At 48.8% G+C, this 27,872-nt stretch overlaps 1 protein-coding gene across 5 annotated transcripts in view; it reads right to left on the reverse strand.

Moving 5' to 3' along the window:
- Positions 1-2,894: 2,894 nt before the first annotated feature.
- LOC112310392 (sodium/glucose cotransporter 1) overlaps positions 2,895-27,872 on the reverse strand; it is a 60,539-nt gene continuing 35,561 nt past the window's right edge. For 2 of the 5 annotated variants that reach the window (XM_053928331.1, XM_053928330.2), the window contains 8 exons: positions 26,828-27,048; positions 21,168-21,303; positions 17,862-17,969; positions 16,299-16,449; positions 8,588-8,756; positions 5,985-6,200; positions 3,614-3,713; positions 2,895-3,459 (listed from right to left, as the gene is read on the reverse strand). In XM_053928331.1, the coding sequence (XP_053784306.1) occupies positions 3,359-3,459; positions 3,614-3,713; positions 5,985-6,200; positions 8,588-8,756; positions 16,299-16,449; positions 17,862-17,969; positions 21,168-21,303; positions 26,828-27,048 (1,202 nt within the window). In that variant the 3' untranslated portion in view covers positions 2,895-3,358. Of the gene's footprint in view, positions 3,460-3,613; positions 3,714-5,984; positions 6,231-8,587; positions 8,757-16,298; positions 16,450-17,861; positions 17,970-21,167; positions 21,304-24,503; positions 24,735-26,827; positions 27,049-27,872 lie in introns of those variants that run through there. The other 3 variants (XM_045200808.3, XM_053928329.2, XR_008427324.1) reach the window with 3 other exon arrangements.

Raw genomic sequence — 27,872 nt, forward strand, 5'->3', positions numbered from 1 at the left:
AACATCCCAATAGCTTGCAGACTGGGAGGGCCTGGGAAGGGCTTGGCAAGGCTGGCACGGCAGCAGCCAGGCAGTGCTGAGGGGATGGGGGGCCTGCTCGCTAAGCAGAGGCCACCTCCGCCCCTCCACCTGGCCCGCAGGAGCCCACGTTTCCGTCCACAGGTGGATTTGGCTCCAGCTGGCCTGTGTGGCTGTCGGTGGGCACAACACCTGCAAGTAGGAAGCCCAGCACGTGCTTACCCTGCACGGCACGTTTGCCAGCTGGGGCACACACTGAAAAGGGAGGAGGGGACAGGGCAAACAAAGGTTGGGTGTGGAAAGAAATGGTGAAAGTAAACACAAGTAAAAATCCCCAGTACATCCAGAGATAAAAAGCCAAAATTCAATTTAAAGTGAAAGTCAGTGTTTATGCAGTAGAGTCATTTGGAGAAAATGACTCATTTTGTAAAGGAACAGATGTTCTCATTTGCATAGTCCCTGCTACCGCAAACGGACTGCACTCTGTCCGCTCAGCACACATGCCCTGCAGCTGGTGGCACTTGGTGAGGGACAGTGAGGGAGCGCTTTCACTGGTGATCCTTGCTCCCACACCGTGGGTTTCCTGGTTGGAAACACATCCTCCCCTCAAAGGTGAGCGAGTCTGGGAGAGGCAGCGGTCCGCCTGCTCCCCTAGACGGCCCCGGGCCCCAGCGGCTTCAGTGGTAGAGGACGTGGCACAGGACTGTGACCAGTATCAAGAGCAATCCGCTGATGTTGGCGACTCTTCCCCAGAATGGGGATTCCAGTGTGTCACGGTGCTTTGTCCCTTCCCACGTGTCACCATGCTCGGGCTCTTCAGACGGGGCACCGTGCTTCTTCACCTTCTCCATGGTTGCCTCTTCTGGAGCCAGTTTGGGGCCTGGTTTTGGCTCCAGGCCACAGAACACGTCCAAGGCCATCCACAGGCAGCTCTGGGGCCCCTTAAATACAGCTGGAACAGAGGGAAGAGGCAGCGGTCAGCAGGTGCTGACCAGGACCCAGGAGAAAAAAGCGGGTGTCACATCTCCATGGTGAGTCCAGCAGGAAGACCGACAGCCTCGCTCTGACGTGAAGACCAGTCCTCAGCCCCTGCTAGGGAATGCCTGCCACCATCCTCAGAGATCTGGGAAAGTGGGACAGGGGACGAAGGGCGCATGTGGGGGCAGAGCGGGGCTGCCTGGGGCCATACTTGCCTTCTATTGGCAGAGCCTCCGGCTGGGCCCAGACCCCCTGAACTGGGTGGCAGAGTGTTGAGGGCTCTCTCAGGTTTGCTTCGGCATGCCCACCCTTCTGTCTCGGGCACCCAGCCAGACACAGCTCACAGGTCTGGGGCAAGTGGCTGCCCCTCTGATATCCCCCTCCCCGGTCACTACTCTCCAGAGGATGGAAGAAATCTCCTGATTTCTTGAAAGAGACACTGCCCTCCTTGGCAGTGTCTCAGGGAATGTCTTCTCCAGGCAGGCATGTCTTACAGCTGGGCCCAAAATAAGGCTCTCCAGGCCCTTGAAGGGGAATCACTAGCGTTTTCCAGGAGGCAAAGGAGGAAAGTCTGGGAATTGTAGGAAAGTTTCCACTCATTCCTCTAGGCCAAATTTGTGTAAACACCTAACTCCAGGGCTTCAACTTCACTCCTGTCGTACAGCTTGCTGGCTGCTCCTCAGGGCCTGCTCAGGAGCGGTCAGCACCACGGCCAGCGCCGGCATGTCTCCCACCCTCCTGGCACCCAGCGGCCTGGGGATCCGCCTTCCTGATAAGATACATGCCTTTCATTCAGGGCAGACACCCAGCGCTGTGTGCTGTAACATGCTCTGCCTCTCATCCCTTTGGGCAGCCTCCACGCCAACTGTGTCCTGAGGCTCAGGGGGCACCGGGAATGATGGGGCCCATCAGCCTGAGACGGAGGAGCCCTTGTTACAAGGAGGGGGGTGGCTGCCGCCAGAGAACCCCCAAGTCAGGGACAGCGATATCTGCTACTGGTGCTGAGAAGCCCTGAGCGGCACACTCCGGCCCTGTGCTCTGAGATGCCCATGTTCGAGCACCAGCGTCAGATGCCAGGCCCAAAGAGACGGCTGACATGAAAGGCAACTGATCGTTGGTCAGCAGTCTAACGGCAGTGTGATGGGAGGTGGGATTGGCCGGCGGCCAAAAGCACACACTCTGGAGTCAGACTGCGTGTGTTCAAATCCCAGCTCCGCCACTGCCTCGTTACCTTATGGACCCTGGGGCAAGTCACTTAACCATTCAGTGCCTCCGTGTCCCCATCTCTAAAGTGAGAATAGCAATTGCACTTCTCACAGATGAGGAGAATTCTGACAGCGCCTGGCACATCCCAAGTGGGTGACGAATGTTAGCCACTGTCGTCATCATTGGCCACCCATGACAGTGGACTGGGGTGAAGAGGAATTGAGAGGTGCACCAAGAACAAACGCCTGGCACCCTGTGGGCACCCCATAAGCCAGTTTTCCCCTGGCTGGAGGAGACATTCTCAGGGAGCCCTGTATGCTCCAGGTGCGTGAGGCAGCCTTGCTCAGAGAGGCCGCCCCCTACCCGCACTGGCTCAGCAGAGGTCCAAGGAGCCCACCCAACCCTGGGTCTCCTCTGCAAGGGTCAGGAGGGAGCCCAGGCCTCTCTGGGCTCCCAACTTCCCTGGCAAGAATGGAGAGGGGGCCCTAGAACACTGCCTTCTCCTCACGCAGCCTCTTTGCCCCTCACTCTTTCCCTCCCCCAAACTCACGGCCTCCCCCCCACACTCTCTGCCCCAGGGAGTCAGGCCTTAATCTCTTTAGGCCTTTATCCCTGTTTGCGTCAGGGCTCAAGCAGCCTAGGCTGCCCTCCCTGTGGCCCTGAAGACTTCTTTTTGACCCAATCTGCTGAACCCTTCCTCTGGCTGCCAGGCCCGCAGGGCCCAAGCCTCTGCCTGGAACATTCTCTCTCTTCTTGCTTGGACTGAAATCTGGTTGTCCTTGGACCTGTTTCTTCCCTGTGCCTTCTTAGATGGGGTTGCTTCCCACCCTTACAGACCATCTCCTACTGCCCTTCCAAGAAACGCTCTTCTTTTGAATCCCTGTGTAAGCCTCCCCTTGCCCCTTCCCCTCCGCTTTATCACATGGCTTATGTCCAGGCACCCGATCTGTATGGCTAAACCCAGCAGCTAGTTCTCAGGCAGCTTTCTTCGCCCATCAGCATTTGCTTCAGTGGACTGATCACCCGCCCCCACAATGCTTCTAGGCCACTGAACACTTCCGTTCTTCTGCCCCTTGACTGGCTCCTCCTCATGGCCTGGAGTGTCCCCTTGCTTTATGCCAGTCCCCTTCTTCCCCCCATCCCCTGCACCTGCATTTCAGGGGTGGCCCAGAGTGTCTGCTGATGTCTCCCACGTGGGTCTCCCCAGCCCAGATCGCTCCCCGTGAATGTCCGAGAGGCATCGCAGCCTCAACAGCCCTGCAAACCCCGGAAGGCATTGTAAGAAAAGTGGAAGACAAGGCCTCTGCCTGGAACAGCATTTCTGGAGGGCAGGGGGTGCTGGGTGGCAGCACAGGTCACACCCACCCCCCAGGACAGGACCCCGCCCAAGGCTTTGGCTCCTCCTCCTCACCTGGCTGTGCTCGTAGTGCGTGTCTCTTCCCTTGTATTTCTGCATCCAGATCTACCCTTTCCTCCTGGCTATTTCGTAAACTCCAACAGAGCCGGTGCAGCTGGGGAAGAGAAGGGGCATGTGACCACTCAGGGCCCCGTCACCAGGCGGCATGGCTGGCAGGTGGGCACCAGGGTCCTGATGGAATGAAAAGGGATCTGGTCCTTCGACTCCAACATGAGACGGAGGGAATGCGGCGTGGGGAAAGCATGGCACTTGGGAACCCCGGGTTTCAGGTTTGGCTCTGCTACCGTGTGGTTGTGTGGCCTTGGCAAAGGTCTCAGTGTCCTTCAGCTGTATGATAAGGCTTGGGAGACAAGTTGCTCAGGGCTCCTTCCAGTTCTGAGGGTTCAGAAACCTGTGCCCTTCAGGGTGGGGGTAGCTGCCTGTCACCCCTGGTCTACTTCTTCCGGTGGAGGAGGCCCTCTCGCTGGATGAAGGGGACAGGGCAGACCCAGGAACTGCTCTCTTTCCTGGCTGCTGGAGAAGAGCGCTAACTCAGCCCCAAAGAGGCTCTACCTGGTTTGCCTGGTTAACCTGGCTCTTTGGCTGAGCTCAGTTGCTCAAGCTCAACAAGGCATTTGTAGGTGCAGAAGGGGAGCCCCTTCTGGTCTGTGATTTTGTTCTTCTCCTGAAAACACATACGGAAACTGTGGGAAGTAACAAAATCCAGCCAATTGTTGTTGCTTTTGTTTCCCACCCCCAAGGGTTGGGGTCAGCAGAAGCACAGCTAAGTGAACATTTCCACCAAGCCTACCTATCCTGGAATAGACTTTAATCCATTATTATACCAGCCTGGTACACAGGAACCCCAGTGCCCCCTCAGGATGTACTGAGCGGGGCGGGGCCCCCAGCCAGCCAGTGCACACGCACTCGCACTCCCAGACCTGCCTGGGTCCACCTGTCGGATTAGAGTGTTGGAAATGAACTTCCATTGTGTTCGCTGTGTTCTGCTTCCTGATGACGCTGTATGTGCACACGTGTCTTCCCAACCACACCATCAGCCCGCCGTGGGCCAGGTCCGGGGTGCACTGGGACAGCCTGGGCTGGGCTCGCTTGCTGTCCCGCCTCCTCGGTGAACAGCAGGCCCGGCCTGGGGCCTGGACATGGGCACTGACCCACACACTCGGGCTTTCCTCTTCATCCCCCCGCCCCTGCCAGCGGCTACTTTGTGTTCTCCCGAGCACCCGGCCGCTGCTAGGCAGATGGGAAACACTCAACAAGTACTTGGTTGTCTGAGCAGCAGACAAAACCAAAACGTTGAGAGTAAGAGAAGATAGAAAACAACACAATCTAAACGATTAAGACCTTGAGCAACAGGAAATTAAGTCCATCATCCTCAACTTCTCAAGGTGCCAGAGCAGGGAAGGCCCCCACTGTCACGGATGCAGGGGTGAGGTGTGGTGGGCCTGCACCCCGACAATCCCGGTTGTCCACCCACTGGCTCCATCCCCCTTCCAACTGGGCTCTGTGTGCAGGAGGGGAAGGAATCACATGGGAACTACTCGGCAGCGGAGTGTGGCCAGAGGGAATGCCCAAGGGTGAGCTGGGGATGCTGAAGCTGCCTTCCAAGTTCATGACTTTTACCTATACCCCAGGCAAAGGCACGAGAGAGGCAGGTAAGTATTCTAGACGCTTCTCCCTTCTGAGCTCCTCCAGAAGCTCTGGACATCCAGGACCTTCCTGCTGCTTTCTGGCTCAGCCAGGGCCCTGCCCTACCGATCATACAGCAGGAGGTGGTGTGGCAGAGCCAGACTGGGGCACAGATGTGTCACTTACTAATTTTGGTACCTTGGACAAGGGACTTAACTGCGCTGAGCCCAGGCTTTCCAACTGGGGTGACTGACACCTGCCTGCTGGGAAGTGTGAAATAGCCCTGCCAGGAGAGGCTGAGAGGCATCCACCCCGAGTTGGTCACAGGCAGCTGCCAATAACTGTCCCCTCCCCCTTCCTGTTGGCTTAATTCCCTGTGGGTGCTGGCAGCTGGGACTGACCTGATTACATGAATTCATACTGAGGTTAAGGAACTTAACACTTCCAAGGAAAATTTGTATTTTAAAAGCCAAACTTCTCATTATAAGCAAATACCTGATTGGCAGAGGACTGTTGAAAAGGTTTTTAATTTAGTTTTGTTTTTAAGGCAGGACCCTTTCTGTGTTATTTGCGTGTATCTGACCCAACCAACCCCTATGCCCGGCCCTGGCCCTCCCACTTTCAAAACGAATGCAGGAACTCAGCCACTTTTGCCCAAAGCCAGCAGAGCCCAGTTGCTGCCTACGGGGACGTGGGACTGACTGCTGGCTCCCCCGGACGGCCTCACGGCAGCACTTACGTGTTTATCTGGAATGGGGTCTGTGAACAGGGAGATCGCCAGCATGGTGAGGAGGCTGATTACGAAGAGGAGTACAGCAAAGTACAGGTAGTGCACGCTGCAGATGATCGGAGAGCACGTTCTACTCGCTGAGCAGGTCTGGGGGCCCTGGGCAAACTCAGACACCATTCGAATGAAGCCGATCAGGAGTCCACCAATCAGCCCCCAGAAGGCACCCTGCCGAAGGAGGAGCCCCAAAAGGGTCACCTGAGAGGAAGGTGGGTGATGAGGCAAACCATCCTCAGTGCCCCCACCCTCACCGAGTTCTAGAGTTAACCTTGTCACAATAGGGCTTCAGATACTGTGCAGAAGTGTTGTGTGAGCCCGTGTGGAGGTGCCTTCCTGGGCCGAACAAAGACCTGAGGTGCTTGCACTCTCTCTTACATTAATCAGAGAACTTCAGAAACACTGGACACACTTTTAGGTTGGATCATAAACAAGTATCTCAAATGTAGTGTATCCAAAAAAGACCCTAGTCCTCCTCATTGCTCTCAGGGGCTCCTCCATCTCCCTGGTTGCTCAGGTGAAACACCCAGGTATCATTCCGGCTCCTTTTCCTTCCATCCTGCCTTCCTTCCATCCTTCCACCACCAACCCAGCAGCAAATCCTGCTGGCTCTACCTCTAAAGAGTATCTGGAATCCAGCCGCTACCATCTTCCCTATGGCCAGCGCCCGAATCCCAAACCACCACCTTTTCTCACACAAGTTGTTTTCCTCCTTGGCTTCCTGCTTTCTCAGTGTCCCCATGGGAGCCAGAATGATCTCTTCAGAGCTCGTATTAGAGAAGGCCACGCCGCTGCTTAAACTCTCCAGTAGCTTCTCATGGCTCACCATCACACTCAAGTTGAAATTCTGCTCTTTAATAACCCTGCCTGGGTCCGCCACTCTCCCCTTGGTCATTCCACTTTGGTCACTGTGTGTGACCTTCTCATTCATGTTGAAACTGCCCAATTTGCCCTTGGCTTAGGCCTTTGTACTTGTTCTTCCCTATGCTTGGTTCTCTCCATAGATCTTAATATTTTTAGCTCATCTGTCAGAGTTCAAATTCAAGGTCATTTCCTTAGAAGTCTGCCACCACTCTGGCTAATGTCCTCCACCCCCCAGCCCACCGCAGTGCCTGCCCTGCCACCCTCCATGACCCTATTTCATCTTTCCATCAGCACCACATCACTGTCAGAAATCTGCCTGTTTGCTGGGTACCATCTGCCTCCAGCAACTATACTCTACACTTTCGGAGAGTGAGAACTTCATCTTGAAGGAGTGGGGGACGGATGTCAGAGAGACAGAGGTTCCAGTATGTGGGCAAATATGTTGGAGAAAGAGCTCAAACTGAAAGCCAGGTGGATGATCAACAGGAACCATTTACTGAAGGAGACGTGTAGAAAGGAGAGATCTAGAAAAGGAAGGGCAGCAGAAACCAGATGAGCATGCCAACTGCAACAGGGCGGGGGGAGATGGCCTGGAGAAGTTCTCTAGGATGAAGATGGTACCCACAATACACTTGTAACTGCGGATCAGTGGTAGCAGGAGAGCCATTGCCCAGACCCCCAGTTCTCTTTGGTGGTAGGTCCCAACACTTTAAGGTTGGTGTCACGGGAGGGAGGGAGATTCTCCTGACTGCCTGCCCCTCTTGCCTGTGCTTTTTCCAGGATACAGCAAAGAGAAGAGGCTCTGGCATCCCTGGAGCCCAGCCACTCTCTCCACACATTATAGGCACTAAACTGAGTCCTGGAGAGGTGGGTGGAGCAGGGACCAATAGCAGCGTGGTCTAGAGGATTGAACACTTGAGATGAGCCTGGGGGAAGCATCAGCCTGGTGGAGAAGGCAAAAGCATAATCCCAACAAAGCAAATAGTCCATGTAAATGAAAGGAGGCCACAGAAGGCGCGGAGTATTAGGTGATCAGCACTGCAGATCAGCAGAGGGGCGGGCGAGGGCTGAGAGGTCGGAAGGGGCCAGATCCTGGAGCACTTCAGGCCCCATGCTCCAGAACTTGTACAAGGTCCAGTCACTCGGTGTTGTTAGGGGAAACAAGTAAAAATATGACTCAAATAATAAATAAAGCTATTCTGGCAATTGTGTGTTCGAAGTCTTATGGAACTGCGCTCAAACCATTCATTGGGATCTTTTTTTAAAGCCTGGCTGGGAGAGAAGGTGCTCACTGCAGGGATGGTAGAAGGAGCCCACGACTGCGTCTCTCTCTGTGAGTGCGGACTCTCTGGGCATGACACATCCAGGCAGAGAGGCAGCAGAAGAATATTTTCCTGCAGCCAGATGTGTGTGAGGGAGGATCATGCACACGCTTTGCTTCGTCTCTGGCATGAAGTGGGTTATATCGCACAGTGGCAAAAACTGATCAGAGCTTGCCTTTACCCCCTACGCATAAGTGGGAGCATGGCCCAAATCTTCCCGGGAGGAAATCATCTCCCCGAAAGCAAATGATGCAATGGTGTGCATGCCCGAAGCACCAGAGACCCTCCCGGGCAACTCTGGCAAAGTCAGCTACGACGTGGAGGCAAGCCCTTACATTGTGCCCTGTGGCGGCCATGCCGACCCCCACCTACCTGCTCCGTGACTCTCTTGCAAAACATGGCAAGCAGGAAGATGGCAGCGACGGGCGGCACCATGTAACTCATAACCGCGTACATGTAGTCAAACAGCTGTTCACTGTGTGCCGTTTGAACAATGTGGACCCAGATGGTGGTGAGAACAAGTAAGATTATAACAAAAAACCTGTAAATTAAACCAACAGTCAATGGCAATTTGATGAGTTTTTCCCCTGCCGAGAAAATACCTACAAACCATAAACTAGTAACTCAATTATTCTTAGGTTAGACCCAGGTGCCCATTCACAAGTGTGGGGCAGAGGAGACAGGCCCAGTCCTAAACACCAACAGGCCCATACAGCTGCCGACAGACGCCTCTCAACTTCTGAACAAAAGAGCTGTGTCTGCTTGCCTGTCACTGAATCGTGGATGTATTTTTACCACGTACGGAGGGTGGGTTTGGGGTAGTCATGCTTAAAAATATAATACACAGAAAATATTAATTTCTTGAGGGGTAACACATTTTTAAACATCTCAGACAGACTGACTGCTGACATAGGGGAAGGGGAAGGGGATAAAGGTGGAAAGAAGGGGAAGGGACTAGACAAAGAACATGTATGAATGACCCACGGACATGGAGAACAGTATGGGGATGGGCTGTGGGAACGGGGGGTGGGCTGGGCGCAAGAGGGCAAAGGAGAAAAAATTGGGACAGCTGTAACAGAATAACAATAATAAAATAAATAAATGAATACATAAATGAATAAATAAGTAAATAAATAAAAGCAAACACTCCCTGAGCTAAAAACAAAACAAAAACACATTTCAGACAGATTAGCGTGGCACATAATTTCAGTGATTTCAGCAAGTTCCAAAACTTATTTTATTATTTAACTTTTGCTGAAAACTTTAAGGAACTGAGTTAAGGTTCCAAATGTTCACCGCCTTTTCTAAGTGAAAGATTTTAAAATATGTGTCTACATATAAAATAACAGTAGATCAAACGTCACCCCAAAGATGAACAGCTCTTATTATTTCTGAGTCAATAAAAGCTTAGACAGTGTATTCCTGAGGGAGAGTCAGAGAGCAAACGATGTTAGAAAGGACTAACACCTTGATAGTGGAAGGAGAGTGAGAGAAGTGAGTTCCCGCCCCAGTTCCCACGGGCTGGCTGGTGTGGGAAGCGCCCTCCCACAGCTGACAATGATAACTTCAGGGTCAAACAGAAAAATAAAAACACTGAAGAGTAGCCAAGAGTAGGTAGAACTGGGGGAGGGTTGGGATTCAATCCCTGAAAGAATGGAACCGTACTGGGTGTTCTCTACATTTATCTAGCATTTTGCCTCCGCCCCTCCTAGTCTGCATGGTGTGGGGTGGCTAGAAGCTAAACAGAAAGCCTCACTCATACTGGACTTAGGAGTCAGAAGACAGAGGCTGGGGATGAAGACTGGTTGAAAATAGTTCGGGACAATTCCAGAAAGTTGGGAGCCTAGAGCAAGGAGGTCCAAATCTGTGCCTAACCCCCCTAAGTCCAAGGCTGACCACTAAAGTGTGCATGTGGAAGAAAACCCCCGAACAGTCCACCAGTAAGCACCCGTGGGGAGGCAGAAAAAGAAAAGAACCAGCTCCTGCCTACAGCAGGGAGACGGAATTTGGAGTTTGAGTCTCGTTGAGTTAGAATGGCTCTCTAACCATTTCAGGGTGTTCACTGAAACCCCTAAAGGACCACGCTTTATAGCCAGGGGTGTCCAACCTGTGGCCTGCGGGCTGCATGTGGCTCAGGGTGGCTAAGAATTTGGCCCAACACAAAATCATAAATTTACTTAAAACATTACGAAATTTTTTTGTGATTACGTGTCACAATGTATTTAATGTGTGGCCCAAGACAACTCTTCTTCCAGTGTGGCCCAGAGATGCCAAAAGGTTGGACAACCCTCTGGGACATTATATTCTGGAGCTAAGAATTTGCCGTAAGACCAGAGCAAAACCGAGACAGACACCCTAACAAAGTGTAAAACCAGGCTCCATAAGTTCGTTACCAGCTGGTGATTTAGCTGCACGCTTGAACAAAAGCCAGTGCTCTCTGGAAGAACGTGATAGAATCTTTACAATATATTACCCACAATGTTCAATATACAGTGAAATGTATGAGGCAGGCAAAGAAATAAGCAAATGGGATCCACAGTCAGGAAAGAAAGTGACCCATAGAAACTGACCCCAGGATGGCTCAGGTATTAGAATTAGCAGATGAGGGCTTCAAAGCAGCGATTAAATCTACATTATAGGACTTAAAGGAAATGATGATGAAGAATGAACCTATGAAAAATTATAACTATAAAAACTTTAAAAGGAAATCAAGTAGAAATTCCAGAATTAAAATTCCAGTTCAATATATGAAATGAAAATTTGCCCTGGCCGGTGGGGCTCCGTGGATTGAGCACTGGCCTGAAGATTGAAAGGTCACCAGTTTGGTTCCCAGGCAGGGTGCATGCCTGGGCTGGGGGCCAGGTCCCTGGTTGGGGATGTGGAGAGGCAACTGACTGATGTATCTCACACATCAATGGTCCTCTCCCTCTTTCTCCCTTCCTGTCTCTCTAAATAAATAAATAAAATCTTAAAAAAAAAGAAAAGGAAATTTCAGTGGTTGGCCTTAGTACATTGGAAGTCATAGAAGGAAGGTCCAATGAACCTAAAGGCAGACTGACAGAAAACTAAACCAAAGAACACATAGGAAGTAAAAAAATACATAGAGCTTCAGTGACATGTGGGACATTATCAAAAGAGCTACTATGTGTGTAGAGTTTCCCCCGAAGAGGAGAGATGGAATAGAAAAATATGCAAAGAAATAATGGCCCAAAATATCCCCAGTTGGATGAGAACCATAAACTACAGGTTCGGAAACTTGGCAAAACCGCCAGGGCGCGCACACATGCTGCGCACACCCTCTTAGGCAGATCATAACAAAACGACAAAGAACCAAAAGTAAAGAATCTTGAAAGCCATAGGGAAAAGAGACACCTTACGTACAGAGAGAAGTACTACGAATACGGCTGACTTCTCAGCAGAAGCAAAAGGACAGAAGAGAATGGGCGAAAATACCGTCAGCTCAGAATTCTACACGCACCAAAAATATCCTTCAAAAATAAAGGTGCAATAAAAAACATTTTCTGATAAAAACAGACAAAAACCATAAAATATATGGGCTCCCTAAAATACTATGTATGTATTTATTTTCTTATTTTAATTTCTTTGTAAGGCAATTAATATATCCCTATAACTGTATTGTGGGGTATATTATGTACATAGACATAAAAATATATGACAACGACAACGAAAGATGAAAGATTAACAAAAGTTAATCAAAACAGCGTGGTGCCGGCACAAAAGCAGACCCATGGACCCGTGGGACAGAACTGAGAGCCCAGAAACAGACCCATTCATGCACCGTCAACCAGCGTGCGAAACAAGAGTCGAGGTACTTAGTGGAGAAAAGAAGGTCTTCAATGAATGGTGCTGGAGAGATGGGGTATTCACATGCAGAGGAATGAAACCGGACCTCTCTCTTACAACCTTCACGAAAACTAATTTAAAATAGATTAAAGATTTAAATATAAGACACAAAACTGTAAGCCCCCCCGAAGAAAATACAGAGAAAAAATTGCTTCACATTGGTTTTGGCAATTTTTTTTTGATATAACACCAAGAACACAAGTAAACAAAAGCGATAACAAACAAGTGTAATTCAGATTATGTCAAACTAAAAGGGTTTTGTACAGAGAAAGAAACAATCAACAAAATGAAAAGGCAACCTATAGAAAGGGAGAAAATGTTTGCAAATAAGAACACATCTGAAAAGGGGTCAAAATCCAAAATTATAAGGAACTCATACAATTAAATAGCAAAAAACCAAATCATCCAATTAAAATGGGAAAGGACCTGACAGACATTTTTCCGAAGAAGATATTCAGATGGCCAATTGGTACATGAAAAAATGCTCAGTATCACTAGTCAAAAAAGTGAAACTAGAATTACCACATGATCCAGCAATTCCACTCTGGGCATATATCTGAAGAAAACAATCACTATCTTTAAAAATTTTTTATTTATTGATTTGAGAGAGGGAGAGGAAGAGAGAAGAGAGAGAGAAGTCAATTTGTTGTTCCATTTAGTTATGCATTCATTGGTTGTCTCCTGTGTGTGTGCCCTCACCGGGGACTGAACCCACAACCTTGGCGTATTGGGACAGTGCTCTAACCAGCTGAGCTACCTGGCTGGGGTCTAACGATCACTATCTTGAAGAGATAGAGATCACTATCTGCACCCCCATGTTCACCACAGCATTATTCACAATAGCTAAGATGTGGAAATAACCTAAGTACCCATTGACAGATGAATGGATAAAGAAAGTAAGGTATTATACACACAGTACATTACTGAGTCAAAGAAAGAAGGAAATCATGCCATTTGCGACAGCAGGGATGGACCTAGAGAGCATTATGCTAAGTGAAATAAGTCACACAGAAAAAGACAAATACCATATGCTTTCACTTATATGTGGAATCTAAAAAATTGACTCATAGGAACAAAGAGCAGATTTGTGGTTGCCAGAGGTGGGAGGTGGGGCTGGAGTAAGGGAAATATATGAAGATGGTCAAAAGGTACAGACTTTCAGTTATAAGATAAGTAAGTTCTGGGAATATAATGTACAGCATGTTGATTACTGCTAAAAATACTATATTATATAATCAAAAATTGCTAAAAGATTAGATCTTAAAAGTTCTTATCTCAAGAAAAAAGTTGTAGCCCTGGCTGTTGTGGCTCAGTGGATTGAGCACTGGCCTGTGAAGCAAAGGGTTGCTGGTTCGATTCTCAGTCAGGGCGCATGCCTGAGTTGTGGGCCAGGTCCCCAGTAGGGGGTGCTTGAGAAGCAACCACACATAGATGTTTCCCCCTCTCTCTTTCTCCCTCCCTTCCCCTATCTAAAAATAAATAAATAAAATCTTTAACAAAAAGAAAAAAAGAAAAAACTTGTAGTCATATGAGGTGATGAGTATTAACTAAACTTCTATAGTTGGTTCACAGTATATACGTATGTAAAATCATGTTGTACACCTTAAACTTATACAATGTTATATGTCAACTCTATTTCAGTAAAACTGTAAAAACAGTGTCTCTTCTAAGCAGCATATAGTTGGTTTAAAAAAATAGTCTGATAAACTTAACCTTTTAACTCAGGTATTTAGTCCACTGACATTTCATGAGATGACTGATCTATTTGGGTTTATATGTGCCATTGCATTGTTTGTATTCTATTTAACACATCTTTCATGTTCTTTCTATCCCTTTTTAAAGACCTTTTGTGATAGTCAAGTATGGTATTAGTTACTCCACATTTTGCTTCTATTGACTTGCTAGTTAAACATTCTCGAACGTTTATTGCTCAGTCTAGAGGTCACACACAGCCGGGTGTACCATGCTCTCGGCATTACCTGCACCCCGGACAAGTCGTGGTGCAAGGTTCACTGTTACTCCGTCCCAGATAACCCTGGAACGAGCTCCTAAGTCCCGCTTCGTTTCTTCTCATTTGACCTATTGTTACCATACATTTCGCTTCCATGTGATAAATCCCATAGACATTTTTTCTTATTTGATGTCTCAATAGACAATACTCATTTATATTTCCCACATATTTACCCTTCCTGAGGCCCTTTATTTTTTCCCTGAAGTTCAATTCTTCTATCTGGGTTGTTTTCCTTCAGCCTGAAGACCCTGCTTTGGTATTTCTTACCATGAAAGTCTAATGTAATCAGTTCTTTCAACTTGCATTTACCTGAAAATATACTTATTTCATCTTTCTTTTGGAGACTATTTTTGATGGGTAATGAATTCTAGGTTGGCGGGGTTTTTTTTACTAGCACTTGAATATGTCATTTTGTTGTTTTGTGGCTTTTATAATTTCTGTTGAAAATTTTGCTGTCTCTTTGCTACTCTTTTGAAGGCAATGTAATTTAGCTTCTCTGGCTACTTAAAGATTTTCTCTTTATCTTTCGTTTTCAGCAGTTTTACTAAAATGTTGTCTAGGTATGGTTTCTTTTGTATTTATCTTGCTTGCAATTTATTGAACTTCTCAAATCTCTGAATAGTTAGTTGTAAATCAGTTTTGGAAAATTCTTGAACATTATCATTTCCAAATTTCTTCTGCCTGACCACTCCTCTCTTTCTGTGGTTATGGTCGTGGTCCACACGCACCTTTTCCTCTCCTCTCTGCGCTTCAGTGAGGGCGTTGGCAGCTGTCCCACCCCCGGCCCACCGACTGGGCTGCCGTGCCTAGTCATTTGTAACCTACCCACCGAGCTCTTAACTTCGGGTATCTGCTTTCCAATTCTGAACGTCTTTAAAATCCTTTTATAAACTCTAATTCGCTCATGAAGCTCTCAAATTTTTCATTAATTTTTGTATATCTTTCCCTCTTCTTGTACGTATTAATCGTGGATATTTTAAAGTCCTTGTCTGCTAACCTCACCTGTGGGTCTACTTTTAGTAAGTACAGTTTTAAACAGATACATTAGCATAAATGTAATTGTAAGGGGGCACTCTTGACTTGCTCCTTTCCAGGTTTTCCATTAAGTGTCACGTACGCTTTTAGATGATACGTTTTATCACGTTGAAAGACACCCGCTTTGCCAAATACCTTTCCATCATCTATGAATAGAGACCCGATTTTTCTATTTGATTTATTGGTATGTTGAGTTATATTACTACATTTCCTAATATTGAACCATTCTTTTATTTCTGGAAAAAATCACAGTTGGTAATGAGATATTATTTTAACATTCTTTTAATGTATTGTTGAATTTGTGTCTATTATTTTATTTATAACTTTGCATTGGTATTTAAAAGTGAGATTAGTCTTTAGTTTTAATTTTTTTCTGTGCTACATTTGTTAGGTTTTGGCATCAATACCTTGAGTTTCATAAAAAGAATTTAAGTCTTCCTTTTCTCTCTATCTAAAAATTTAAGTAAAAGCAGTACTTGTTTCTTAAAAGTTCTCAGAAAAGTGCTTTTCAACCTCAAAAGCAGGGTTTAAAGGGATACAATAGATGAGACGTGCTCCTTGATGCAAGACAAAGGAAGCACACAGACACAATGCGGGTCACCTTGAACGTGGGCAGGCTGGCCGTGGTCCAAGGGCAGCGGACGTGAAGCCCTACGGAATACAGGCAGGGACCACGTTTCACATACGTTTGTGTTCCCCGCTCCAGGGCTTGCATGGTGCTGTGTGGCATCGTGGTTAATATCCCCGAGGCAGACAAATTCTCCTACTTACTGTGTGGCCTCGGCTAGACCAGTTCCCTTCTCTCAGCCACTTCCCCCCACGTTTCCAAAGAGAACAAGAGCAGTAAACTTACCTTTGAGGCTGTCATGAGGGCAAAACAAGATAATGAGATTCTGCATGTAACTTTCCTCCCAAGGACTATTTTGGGGAAGGGTAAACTATGCTCATTTTGATGGCTGCAATTAGTTAATTTTTCCCAAATGAAAATCATTTTCTATGTGATTATGAAAGCAACGCATCTTCATTGCAAAATGGGGGTGACAACTGTAGCCACATTGTATACAGACAGGATAACGCCGTATCCAGTATTAGAGCCTAAATTCTTCACGTGGTAACCCTGGGGTCATCGTTTCGTTCACAGCAGTGACTAATGTGATCAGAGGGATCCTTCACCTTCCTGTTACCATGAGCTCCTTTTCCGTGGCCATGGGCCGTATCTGGGTGTAGATGTCCAGCGTGAACAGGGCGCTGGCACTGTTGAAGATGGACGTCAGGGAGGACATGACAGAGGCCCACAGGGTGGACAGCATCAAGCCACGCGCGCCTGGAAGAGAAGGGGCGTTTCCTGGGCTTCCAGCTCTTTGTCCACATTAGGAGGTGCCTGAGGCCTCCTAAAAAACTTTTCTATACACGAAATTTTCTCCTACAAAGTATGCAAATTTTATTTGGAGTGAGATTCCATCTAAGACAGATTAACGCATTACATTTGCCCTTGCTTTGTGACCAGACTTACTAGTTTCCTGCTCCGTCTCTATATAATAATGGGAGCTAGGGTCTCCTGAGTGTTACTTTGTGCCTGAACATTCCCTAAGGCATTAGCCCACGCAGTCAGCCCTCCCGCCCTGGGAGAGGGAGACCGTGCCCCCTCCCTCACCACTTCACAGATGAGGAGCCAGAGGCTCAGATAAAGTGCAGGCTGCAGGCACGTGATGCTGTTCCTTGTGCCTCCGTGCCCTCATCTGTAACCTGGGCATAAAAGTACGTACCACAGGCTGTAGTGAAGATTGAGACAAATGAAGTAGAGGGGTTAACACAATTCCCAATACAGAGCGAGCGCTCAACAAATATTAGCTATGAGCATAACAATCCAGTAGTATTCTCACGTGGCAGGGGCTCTGCTCTGTTGGGAGAGCCTGAGGGGGACCAGGCTCTGAACTGCAGGTCCACCGCAGCAAGGCCCCCACGATATTTACCGGGCTACTCGGGATGCTCGGGCCAGGCAAATACTACTGTCCTTGGATTTGCCTTCCTTCAGGTGCCCTACAGCCCACTCTCACCCACGGCCCTTGAAGACGGGCTCAGATGGGAACCTGGACAACTGCCTTCCTGAACTGCGGGATGGTTAGCATTTCCCTCACTCAGATTCCGTCTGTGTTGTATTTCACGGAAAAGTCTCAACTTTTCCAGCCTATTGATCTGCAGAGCTAATATGGAAATGAAAAACAATGTACTTCGGTGGGCATTTCCACGGGGCTTTGCGTGCAGCTAAGATGCACGCACAGGCTCACTGTCATCTCGCAGTGAAAGCCACCTCCCTGTCGGTCGAACTGCCCGTCTCCTTGCCCATCCCAGTAGCTGGGAGCTCTTTGAGAGCAGCGCTAGGTTTCTCCCATCTCTGCACTCTCGTGGCTTAGGACTCTGTCTAGCGCAGTGTGGAGCCCACCTGTGGAATGAAGGCGCCAAGGTGTGAGCTAAGCCAGGGAAGCGGACTATGCAAATCTCAAGCACAGAGTGTGAGCTTGTGAGGAATGAAGAGGGAGGAGGTCCAGCACGTTCCCTCAAGCCATGAAAGATTTCCTTTATGCAACTAACTCCCACTCTACAGCCCACATTTCCACCCAGAAGGGCGGGCAGACTGGTGGATAAGCTCTCACAGCCCGAGGGCACAGGCGTCAATGGGGACAGAGATCGGGGTTTCTACAGCCTTCGATGGCGATGGCGGGGTCCATTTCTTACCTTTGGGCAGCAGCCCTACTATCAGCACTGGGTAGGCGATGGGGCTGCAAGTAGTTCTGGCACCACAGTGCTTTTCACATTCGGAAGGTGTGACGCAGGCCACTTTGTCTGCAAAGAGGGATACAATCACACCAACACGTTGGCCTTGGAGCTCTGGAGTCTGAGCTCAGGGAAAGGGATGCAAAGAGGAACTGTAGATTCCTAACTTGGTAGGTTCTCAGTCTACTGGCGACTGCTCCAACTCATGATCCCATACACACCTGAGAGGAGCTTGGGGTGGATGCAAACACTGAGTTAGGCACTGAGGAGTCGACTGAGTTGACAATTCTATCAACTCACTGCTCGACCCGAAACAAGCCCCATGGCCTCGACCAGTCTTGATGATCCCAGCTACTTGTTGGGAACGCAAACGGGTTATTTATCCACATGCGGATGTGTGAACGACCCATAACCTTCCTCCCTTAGCCCTGGTAGGGGTGCTATTTTAGAATATTTGGGAAGACATTTTAGATAAAGGGAAGTAAAGGGAGGGAATGTGATGTACCCTTCAGGAGCCTAAATAAAGGATATAAAGTTACCATATGAGAAAAAACAACAACATAAAGTGCTTCCCAGATAAGGTCGAGTTACAGGAGTTCATCATCCCCAAGCCCCTATTATATGAAAGGTTAAAGGGACTTATCTAAGAAATAGAAGAAGATCAAAAACTATGAACAGTAAAATGACAACAAACTCACAACTATCAACAACTGAACCTAAAAAACAAAAACCCTGAAAACAAAAACTTAGCAAACAACTAGAACAGGAACAGAACCAGAGAAATGGAGATCACATGGAGGGTTTTCAGTGGGGAGGAGGAAGGGAGAACGGTGGGGGGGGGGGGCGGCGGTTGGGAAATGTAAAGGGAATAAGAAGCATAATTGGTGGGCATAAGATAGACAGGAGGAGGTGAAGAACAGTATGGGAAACAGAGAAGCCAAAGAACTTACATGTGCGACCCATGGACATGAACTGAGGGGGGGAATGCTGGAGGGTTGGGGGGTGGAGGGTGGAACGGGGATAAAGGGGGAAAAATTGGGAAAACTGTAATAGCATAAAATATACTTAAAAAAAAAGAAAAAACAACAAATCCACATAGACTGGAAAGAGACAAGGTTCTACCTAGGCTTCTGGGTAAATCAAGCTCTTTTCCTGGGGACAGCTACCTAGCTTGAGAAGGGGTTACCAAACATCTGGAGAAGGGGTGTGAAAACTCAAGTGGCAGCTGCAGCGACCCTCCCTCCCTCCTGCCCTCTCTTGGCTCCTCCTGCCTTGGGAAACAGAGCCTCAGTCTGACTCGGCCCGGTTTGCGAGGGGCCCAGGAGCAGGCCTGGCCACTCTGGACATGCCTTCTCCTTGGTCTCAGGACAAGTCCTTATCACCCAAGTGCGTTTGCTAGGACTCATGTGGGATTTCTGTGGGAAGTACTGGGAAGGGAAACACTCTTTCTATGGGGGTTGCTGAGCTGGTGGGATAGAGGCCTGGCGCTGCTGGTGACAATCTTGCCACCTGATGCCCTGCGTATGACACCAGTTCAGAAGACAGGGGAGCCAAAAGTACACATCATTTTCAAACAAAATCCCACATAACACAGAGGCCTACACAGAAAGCCACATTTAGGGAATCACACCTTGGCAGTGTTTGCCCCCCAGCTCTGGCCAGGGGAGAGACCCAGAACCTAGGGCCAGAAGCATTCAGGTTACTGAAAAAGCATCTTCTTCCAGGAACATGGGCTAGTGCCAAGCTTTCATGATAAATGGCTCTCTGGCTTTATACACTTGGCATGTATAAATGGATCTGTGAATGTGGCCATTTCTGAGGATTAGGGACAAGTGGTTCTGGGCCCTTTTCCACCCCAAGGGCGCTCCCCAGTGCATTCCATCAACTCTTTTCACTTCGTGGTCAGAAGGCTGGTTTGGCTTCCCAGAGGCCCACTCTAGCTATAGGGAAGAGCTCTGCCCCACTCTCTTTGCCTCCCTCCCTTAGCAGCTTTTAGAGTCTAAAATACATGCAATTCTGCCCAGTCCTGTTCTACAGTGAGCAGGGTGGTCCACAGTATGGAGTGGGGGCAGGGAGGCAGGGCCACGAAGCCCAGGTGACTCTTGGGTCCTGAGGAGCACAGGGGCCCATTTTCTATTTGATGAGGAGGTACCAGTTCTGAGACCCCAAACAGAGGTGCCTGACAGCCAAAGACCGAACGTGGGAATGTTGAAACAGAACACTCCTTCCTTTCTATTAAAACTGGAAAGGAGCCCTGGCTGGTGTGGCTCAGTGGATTGAGCGCCGGCCTGTGAACCAAAGGGTCACTGGTTCGATTCCCAGTCAGAGCACAAGCCTGGGTTTTGGGCCAGGTCCCCGGTGGGGGGCGTGTGAGAAGCAACCACACATTGATGTTTCTATCCCTTTCTCCCTCCCTTCCCCTCTGTCTAAAAATAAATCAATAAAATCTTAAAAAAACAAAAAAACTGGGAAGGAAATAGGATTAAAAAGAGAGAGATATGTCCAGGGCAGACTGAGAGATGATTTAGGGTCAGAGATGTCTCCTGCAGTTACTGAGCAGGAAGAGGGGTTTACACTCTGTCTGCCCCGACCCAGCACTGCAGCAGGAGGCTCGCATGCAGGTTGCTGGCTCTGTCCCAGTGGCTGCACCTGGCAGAGCACACGCTCCGTAAAGGCTGAGTGGATAAACAAGCCCGGGACCCTGGGGGACAGCACAGCTAGAAAGACTACGGAATGAGATGGATCCACAGCACTGATAGCTCACTTAGGGGAAGGGGGATGTTTTTCACAGCTTTTAGTGGAAAGGAAGTGGGCTACCGTGTCAGGCCTACTCTGGGGGTTACGTGGAGCTCCTCCTCCTACACGCCTCATCTGTGCAATGAGGCCACAAGAGGCCACCTCTGGGGCTGTGAGAGCAGGGCCACATCTGTCAGATCCCCAGCACAGCACCTGGCACACAGGCCCACCAGTGCTGCCTGGGATACGAGGGGAGGAACGCAGACTTCCTGCCACGGCGAAGACTGGGCCCTGGCTGCAGGGAGCGCTGGTCGGCTCTTCCCTGCCTGAACTTCTCTCTCTGCAGTCTCTCTCTTGCCACCTACCTCCATGGTCTCTGCCAGACTTCTGCTCAGCTGCATCCCTACTTTAAACCTATCACCTCCCTGGGCAGCAGTCTGGGCACCGTGGCACCAGTACACGGTAGGAGACCTACCGAGATGTCTAAGATAGGAGTTCACTGGGGTGAACACGTCGGAATCAAGAACTTACCTGTGTACAGGATGCGGCTGATCATTCCGGGCATCACGATACTGAACATGGGCAGCAGCTTCAGGTACCCGCACAGGATACAGCTGCCCTTCACGTGAGACATGCTCTTCCCCGCCAGGCACCGCTGGACAAAAATCTGCCAGGAGACACAGATGGGTGAGGGGGGCGATGGCTTTATCGGAGTATAGAAAGCCCGGGCTGCCTCAGCACAGACAGAATAACTGACCTGCTACCACAGCCAGACGTGCCCTCTGGTGGGTTCCTGCCAAGCCGCTCAGCCCTATCACCCAGCCGACTCCGGGCACTGAGGGCCAGCGGAGAGACGTGTGACCAGTAAGCGCACTTCGCTCAGTGCCCAGCTGCCAGAGGGGACATGGATGGCGTGCATGACCTTGGCCTCACTGCTAGCACTCTACACCCATCGTGGTGGCCCAGTGCTTACAATCTTTCCCCCGGCAAGGACGAGACTTCCTCCCAGAGGCCACAGGCCATTGCTGCTGGGTAGAAGGGAGAGAGCCCTGTGACCACGGTCAAATTGAAGGTGGGTCCCTGGCAGCAAATGAGTATTCATTTCAGAACTGGGAGCAACTTCATTCATCTAAATGTAAATGGAGCAGCATAGGCCTTTAAAATGCAAAAATCTCCTTCAGAGGATGTTTGAGACCCGTTTCATGGAGCCCCTGCTGCAAGGCGCCATGTGCACTCAGGCCGAACAGAGCAGCACGGCCGGCAGGCGGAGAAGCACTTAAGGAGACACAGAGACACGGTCCAGTGCATCCAAAACAGTTCGGTGTTGTGGGTGCACTGCAGGTACATTCTGGGAGACCATTTAACTCCGGTGCAAACGGGCCCACAGTGCGGTGGCCCCGAAAAGGCACGGGTGCAGCACTGCACACACACTGCGACTATACCAGGAAACGCCCACAGGAGTGAACCCACAGGATTACAGTGGCTCATCCTGGGGTGGCAGAATTAACAGCGGTTAATGCGGGGTTTTCATTTTCGTCTTTATTTTCCTAATGTGTTCTTTTAATAGGAGGAGGAAGAACCCAAAAGTGGTCCTGCCTCATGTAACAGGTATGCTTCTCAGGGGCTCTCTGGGCATCCTGCAGCTGGCCTGGGGGCCAACGTGGGTCCATGCAGAGCGGGTGGGGGGGCGGCAGTCAGGCTGCATTTCCCGGTCTATGCTTAGCCCCGCGCACAGAAGACACGGTGTCTCAGGGAGGAGGTGAAGCAGCAGGGCAAGGCCGTACACGTGCTCTGAGGAGGGGAGATCATAAGGGCACGAAATCATTCCGGGTAGGAATGTCTCAAGCACTTCTACCTGAAGTTGCTGTACAGCAAAAGGATTATTGTTTGAAAATGGCGGTGGGACAAAGATGGACAATTTTCCCACTGTCAACTTACCTACCTTTTTAAAAAATCAAAATTTCTTCTTGTGTCATTTTCTTCACTAGGCAGGAAGTTCTATCTTCTACTTTGATGCTTTGAACAACTGCCCTCAAAATTGTAACGTGGAAACAACTTCAGGTCTAAAGAAAATCACCATCCCCACCTTTCTGAATAATTTACAGTCCGTAGCTCGATTTACCCCCAAACCGTGCTCCAATATTTTCGTTTTGTCCTGTTTTCCCTCCTATATTCATAATTTCCATGTAATAGTCAGCCAGCCCTGTTTGGCTCAAGTCGGAAAAGCCAAGCTTTCGGGTCGCCCACGGGCCTGGTATTATCGCTGCTGTGTCTCCTCGCTCTCCAGTGCTTCCGTTCTCTTCACGTTCATCTTTCAGTCTCTCTTTAGGGACAGTAACATCTTTCCTGGGCTCTTGGTTTTGACCTTCCCTAGAACTTTGAAAATTTTGCTCCTCTACCTTTGGGCTACGCTGTTGCTACTGAGAAGTCTGTTGCCAGTGTAACTGTCTTCCTTTGTAAGTCCAGGTAATCTTTCCTCCCAGGAGGCTTTCAAAATCGTCTTCTTGTCTTTGATGTTCTGAACTTTCATTATGATGTAACTGTGTGTGAAGGTTTGAATTATTTCTGCTTGAGATTCGCGGGGATTCCTGACTTTGATGGTTCCTGCTATTTCCACGACTGACATTCTCAGCACTCTGCTTGAGATACCGCTTGTTTCTTTTCTTTTGGAACACCAGCGAATTGTCTTTTAATTCTCATTCTATCTTTTCTGTCACGCCAGTTCTCCTTCCCGCTGTGTGTTTTGTGCTTTCTGGGCAATTTCTTCAGTTTTCTCTTTCAGATTACTAAAAAATTTTTTCCCTTCAACTGTCTTTAATCTGCTATTTTAACAGTTACTGAGTTTTACATTTCAATAAGTACATACTTCATTTCTGAGTTTGAGTTTTCAAATCTGTTCTTTTTTTTGATAGAACTGTATTAAGTTTTCAATTCCACTTTTATTTCTTTAAACGCTTATTTTGTATTCGATTATTTAATATTTCGATTTTCTGAAGTGTAGGGTACTAATTCTGCTGTTTCTTGCTCGAGGTGGCTTGATTCTGTCATGTTTTCTAATTTGGGCTGGGGGCTCATGGTGAGCGGGCATTTCTTTATAGGAATCCTGTCGAACCTTGGTTGGAAGGCGTTTCTCCAGAGAGAATTTGCTGTTGCTCATGCTACATCGGTGTGTAATGAGTTTTGGGTGAGCTCATGTCTGTTTCTTCCATGGGGTTTTCTCCGACCATATAAAGTAAATTAAAAATCCAAACGTACAAGGAAGGCAAGCCTGCCGTTACGAAGTCTCAGAGGAGCCTTTTTTCCTCTTTCTGGAACTCAGGTCGAGGCACTTTAAAACCTTCTTTTTGCAGTCGTTTCTCCTTGCCGGTGGGCAGATTTTTCCCCCAGTCTACCTCTGCAGGGAGGGTACAGCCTTCCGAGAATCCAAGTTCTGCATGGAGGGCTAACTCTTTACCCCTCGGCAGCTCGAGGCCCTTCTCCTGCTCTGACCTGGGCTTTTACGCCTTTGAGAGCCAGAGAGGTCTGGGCACTGTCGGTGCCAGCGAAGCTCTCTTGATTTCAATTCTTTGTTTTGGGCCTCTGGGCTTTTCTTCCTTTCCCATGAGCTCCTCTGTGATCAGAGAATGATGTTTGTTGAATTTTGCTCAGCGTTCCTAGGCGTTCTGTACTGGGAGATCGTTTGGGAAATCTAGTTGACCCATTGTAAGAAGTAGAAACCCAGGGGCAGCTTTTAAAGTTATGGTCACAGAAGAAATTGGATAGAAAACTAGATAGAAGTTAAGTAGCATAATTAAAACCCATAATCAGTAGTAGGGAAAGAAGACAAATTACGAAGTTACAGCTGCGTTGCAGAGAACACCCACGTACCGAGCTCGCGGTCTCACTGGGGGTCCTGTCCCTCCACGCAGCACGTTCCGAAGGCCTGTCAGTGTCGCTGTGTGTCCAGCGAGCCCACTGCTTCTCGCTGCCGTGTGGGGCTCCGCAGCAGTGCCCGCGCCCGCCTCGTCTGTCCGCTTCAGGTGACAGCAAAATCAGCGCTTCAGTCAGCATCTCACACTCGGCACCTGTGAACTCGCACGAGGCCTGTTTAGGCAGATGCTGAGGAACACTGTTGCTGGGTCACGGAGCGCAATGCACTTAATTTTATTAAACACTGCCAGATTACCCTTCGGGACGGCACCGGCCCACGCTCCCCCGGAAGTGCACGGGGGCTTCCGCACATCCGCACCCTCTCCAGCGCTGGGCATTAGCAGGCTTTCCAACTCTTGCCAGTCTCCGGGTGGATTGGAACTGCACTCCCCCAGTGCTGCTGGGGGTTGCGCTCATTCGCAGTTCCGTTTGTCTGCATTTCCCTTTCCACACGTTGCCTGTCACTGTTTTTTCTCCACAGTTCTGTTGGGGCTCCTTTTTCTCGTGGATTTTCCATTATTCTCTTGTTCATTATCAACATTTCTAATGCACTTCTCTAATCTGTCACCTGTCAACTTTGTCCATGGTATTCTCTGTTAAAAAGTCCCTAATGTGATCAAATTGTTATGATTTATACTTCCCTGTCTCAAAAATGTTCTCTGACATGACCGTCCCTTAGTTGTGTAGTGTCACCCTGCACACTTCAGTCTTTAGTCTGTCCGAGGTCCACCTTGTCTACGGGCCAGGTAGGGACGAAGTTTTGTCACTCCAAAGAGCAAGCTGGTTTTCCTAACAGCATCAAAGAGCAGGCGTCTCCCCAACGATTAGCAGAGCCTCCTTGAATATATATTAAATTCCTAGGAGTACAGAGTCTGTCTCTGAGATTTTCATTCTGTTGCCTTAGGCCATGTGTCTATTCTGGGAAATTTCAATCTTTTTATTACAGCTACTTTGTAGATTTTCAAATATCTGGTTGGGCAAGTTCTCCGCCTTTGTTCTTCATTTTCAAACTGGGGTTAGCTGTATGTGGTATTTTTTTTCTTCCACAAAATGTCTAAACTTTTAAAATTTTGCTACAACACATGGAAGTCCACTGTAGCATGCGACAGAGCATAACCCTGTAACCGCCACCCAAATCAAGGGACCAAAGGCCCTGGAACTCCCTGCGTGGCTCTTGCACACACCACAAAAGACACGGAACTCACTTCGCACGTAACAAACCATCGACAGGGAACAGCTCTGGAGCACTGTGCAGCCCGGCATTGGACAGCTGCCGCCTCTCTCTAGATCCAGAGTTTTCCTCACCCCGGGAAAATGCCTGCGTGCATTAATAGTCACCCTCCATTCCGCCTCCCCCGCCCGCTGGCAAGCACTCATCGGATTTCTCTCTATGGATTTGCCCATTCTGGATACTTCAGGTAAAAAGAACCATGTAACGGGTGGCTTTTCACGTCCAGCTTCTTTCACTCTGTGTAATGTTTCCAGACCCACCCAGGTTGTGGCCCGCACCCACACTCCGTGCCTTGACGACCGAATGGCAGCCCAAGGCCTGGGTGTGCATCCTGTCTCTCACTCCTTTGTGGACGGGTACGGGGGCAGTTTCCACTTTCTGGCAGCTGTGATGTATGCCCCCGTTAAACCTCAGCCCCTTCCCTTACTCTAGAAATTGCCACTCGCATGACTAGTTTATTTCTTCCTTGCTTGTCTTTCCAATTTCTGCCATTTCATTTAAACACCTGGACACCATGACTTAGCCTTGGCTGTGTTAAACTCTATGCAGACATGGTCCCATGGGACCCAGCCTTCAGAGTCTGGAATCACGCTTTGAAGACTTATCAGTGTTACTACATGCAGCTGTACTTTCTTATTTCCTTTTCACTGTATGAATATTTCACACTTTATGTAATAATCTACCATTGCGACAGAGCCACATAGTTTTTAGAATAAGTTTGAGTCCTTAAAACCTCCAACTGAAATACTGATTGGTTGCATTTAATTTATTGACTCAGTTGAGGAGAACTGACTTATTTTTCACGTCCCCCAAAACTGTGTTTTCAACAGTGATAGTGAAGGAAAAAATGAAAATAGCTGATGTGTTATAGATGGGCCTGTGGGAGAAATTCCTTTTAAGCAGAATTTCACGCAAAGTTATTTAGGCAGTACATAAATATCGGCGGGGGCACCTGACCGCCCAGTGCAACTGGCCCTCTGCGGTGCAGCCTGGGATCCACCAGGGGCCAGCGGCCCACGGGCGGTCGCTCAGCCGCGACGGGGCTCATTACCTGGTCGGTGCACCAGTAGTACAAGGAGAGGATGGGGAGGCCGAAGATGATTCCAGGCCAGGGGATGTCTCCAGTGACGGGGTCTCGGAAGATGTGGAAAGAATCCGGGCGAGGGAGGTAGCACTCTGGCACGGCAGTCCAGTTTCCTTCCCGGATTATGCTTGGCTTAGCATTTAAGTATTTATGCAGTAGCTCCTGGTATCCTCCCACTTCCTTAAAGGCTTCAAAACAACACGAAACTCATCAGTACCGTAAATGTATAACAACACTTGTCTGAAGAAGCAAGATTGCAAAGACAGACTCAGTTTGATGAACTGTCTAATCTATAAAGTGCGACGGACTGACAGGCCGTCAAGACCGTCTGTGCCTGTGAAAAGACACCATCTTTCCCACAGAGAAGGACAGTGGGCATCTGGGGCTGTGTGCCTGGAAACCCCTGCGCCTGCGTCTGGTGGGAGAAGCCCCCTTTCCAGTGGCATTTCACACTCTGTGGCTGTAGATGGGCCTCATCAAGCTGTCTGCCACTCCAGTCTGGTATGTGACCCAGGCCTGACCCATGCTCCCTGTGCCCTGGGCAATGACTGACAGAGTGGGTTTGAGACCCACGCTCAGCTAGTCAGAAAGTGTCTGGGTGCTGGTTACCAGAGTGGGTTTATGCGATCATCTTTGATATCGCTACACACTCAGACTTGCGCACTTCCCAATAAATAGTTTATTGATGATCTCCATTCACTGATACAGAAATTTGCCTATGATACAGTACCAGTGGTGGAAAAACAGGCACAAAATTTTGTTTTGATTCTATTCAAATGTATATCTCAATGATTAAAAATGTTTGTATGTGTGAGGAGTATCTCTGGAAGGCTATACGCAAGCTTGTAATACTGCTTGTGTGGGGCTCAGGCTGAGACGCTGAGGGCAATGAGGGCTTTGCTGTGGCCTCTTTTGTTTGTTTAGCTTGTGTATATATTACCTGAAAATGAGAAATGAAATTGCCATGGGTTCCCATGGTGACCAGTCTGAAGGACAGTACTCATTTGGATGT

Source organism: Desmodus rotundus, chromosome 7 (assembly GCF_022682495.2).
Source record: "Desmodus rotundus isolate HL8 chromosome 7, HLdesRot8A.1, whole genome shotgun sequence".
Taxonomy (NCBI): domain Eukaryota; kingdom Metazoa; phylum Chordata; class Mammalia; order Chiroptera; family Phyllostomidae; genus Desmodus; species Desmodus rotundus.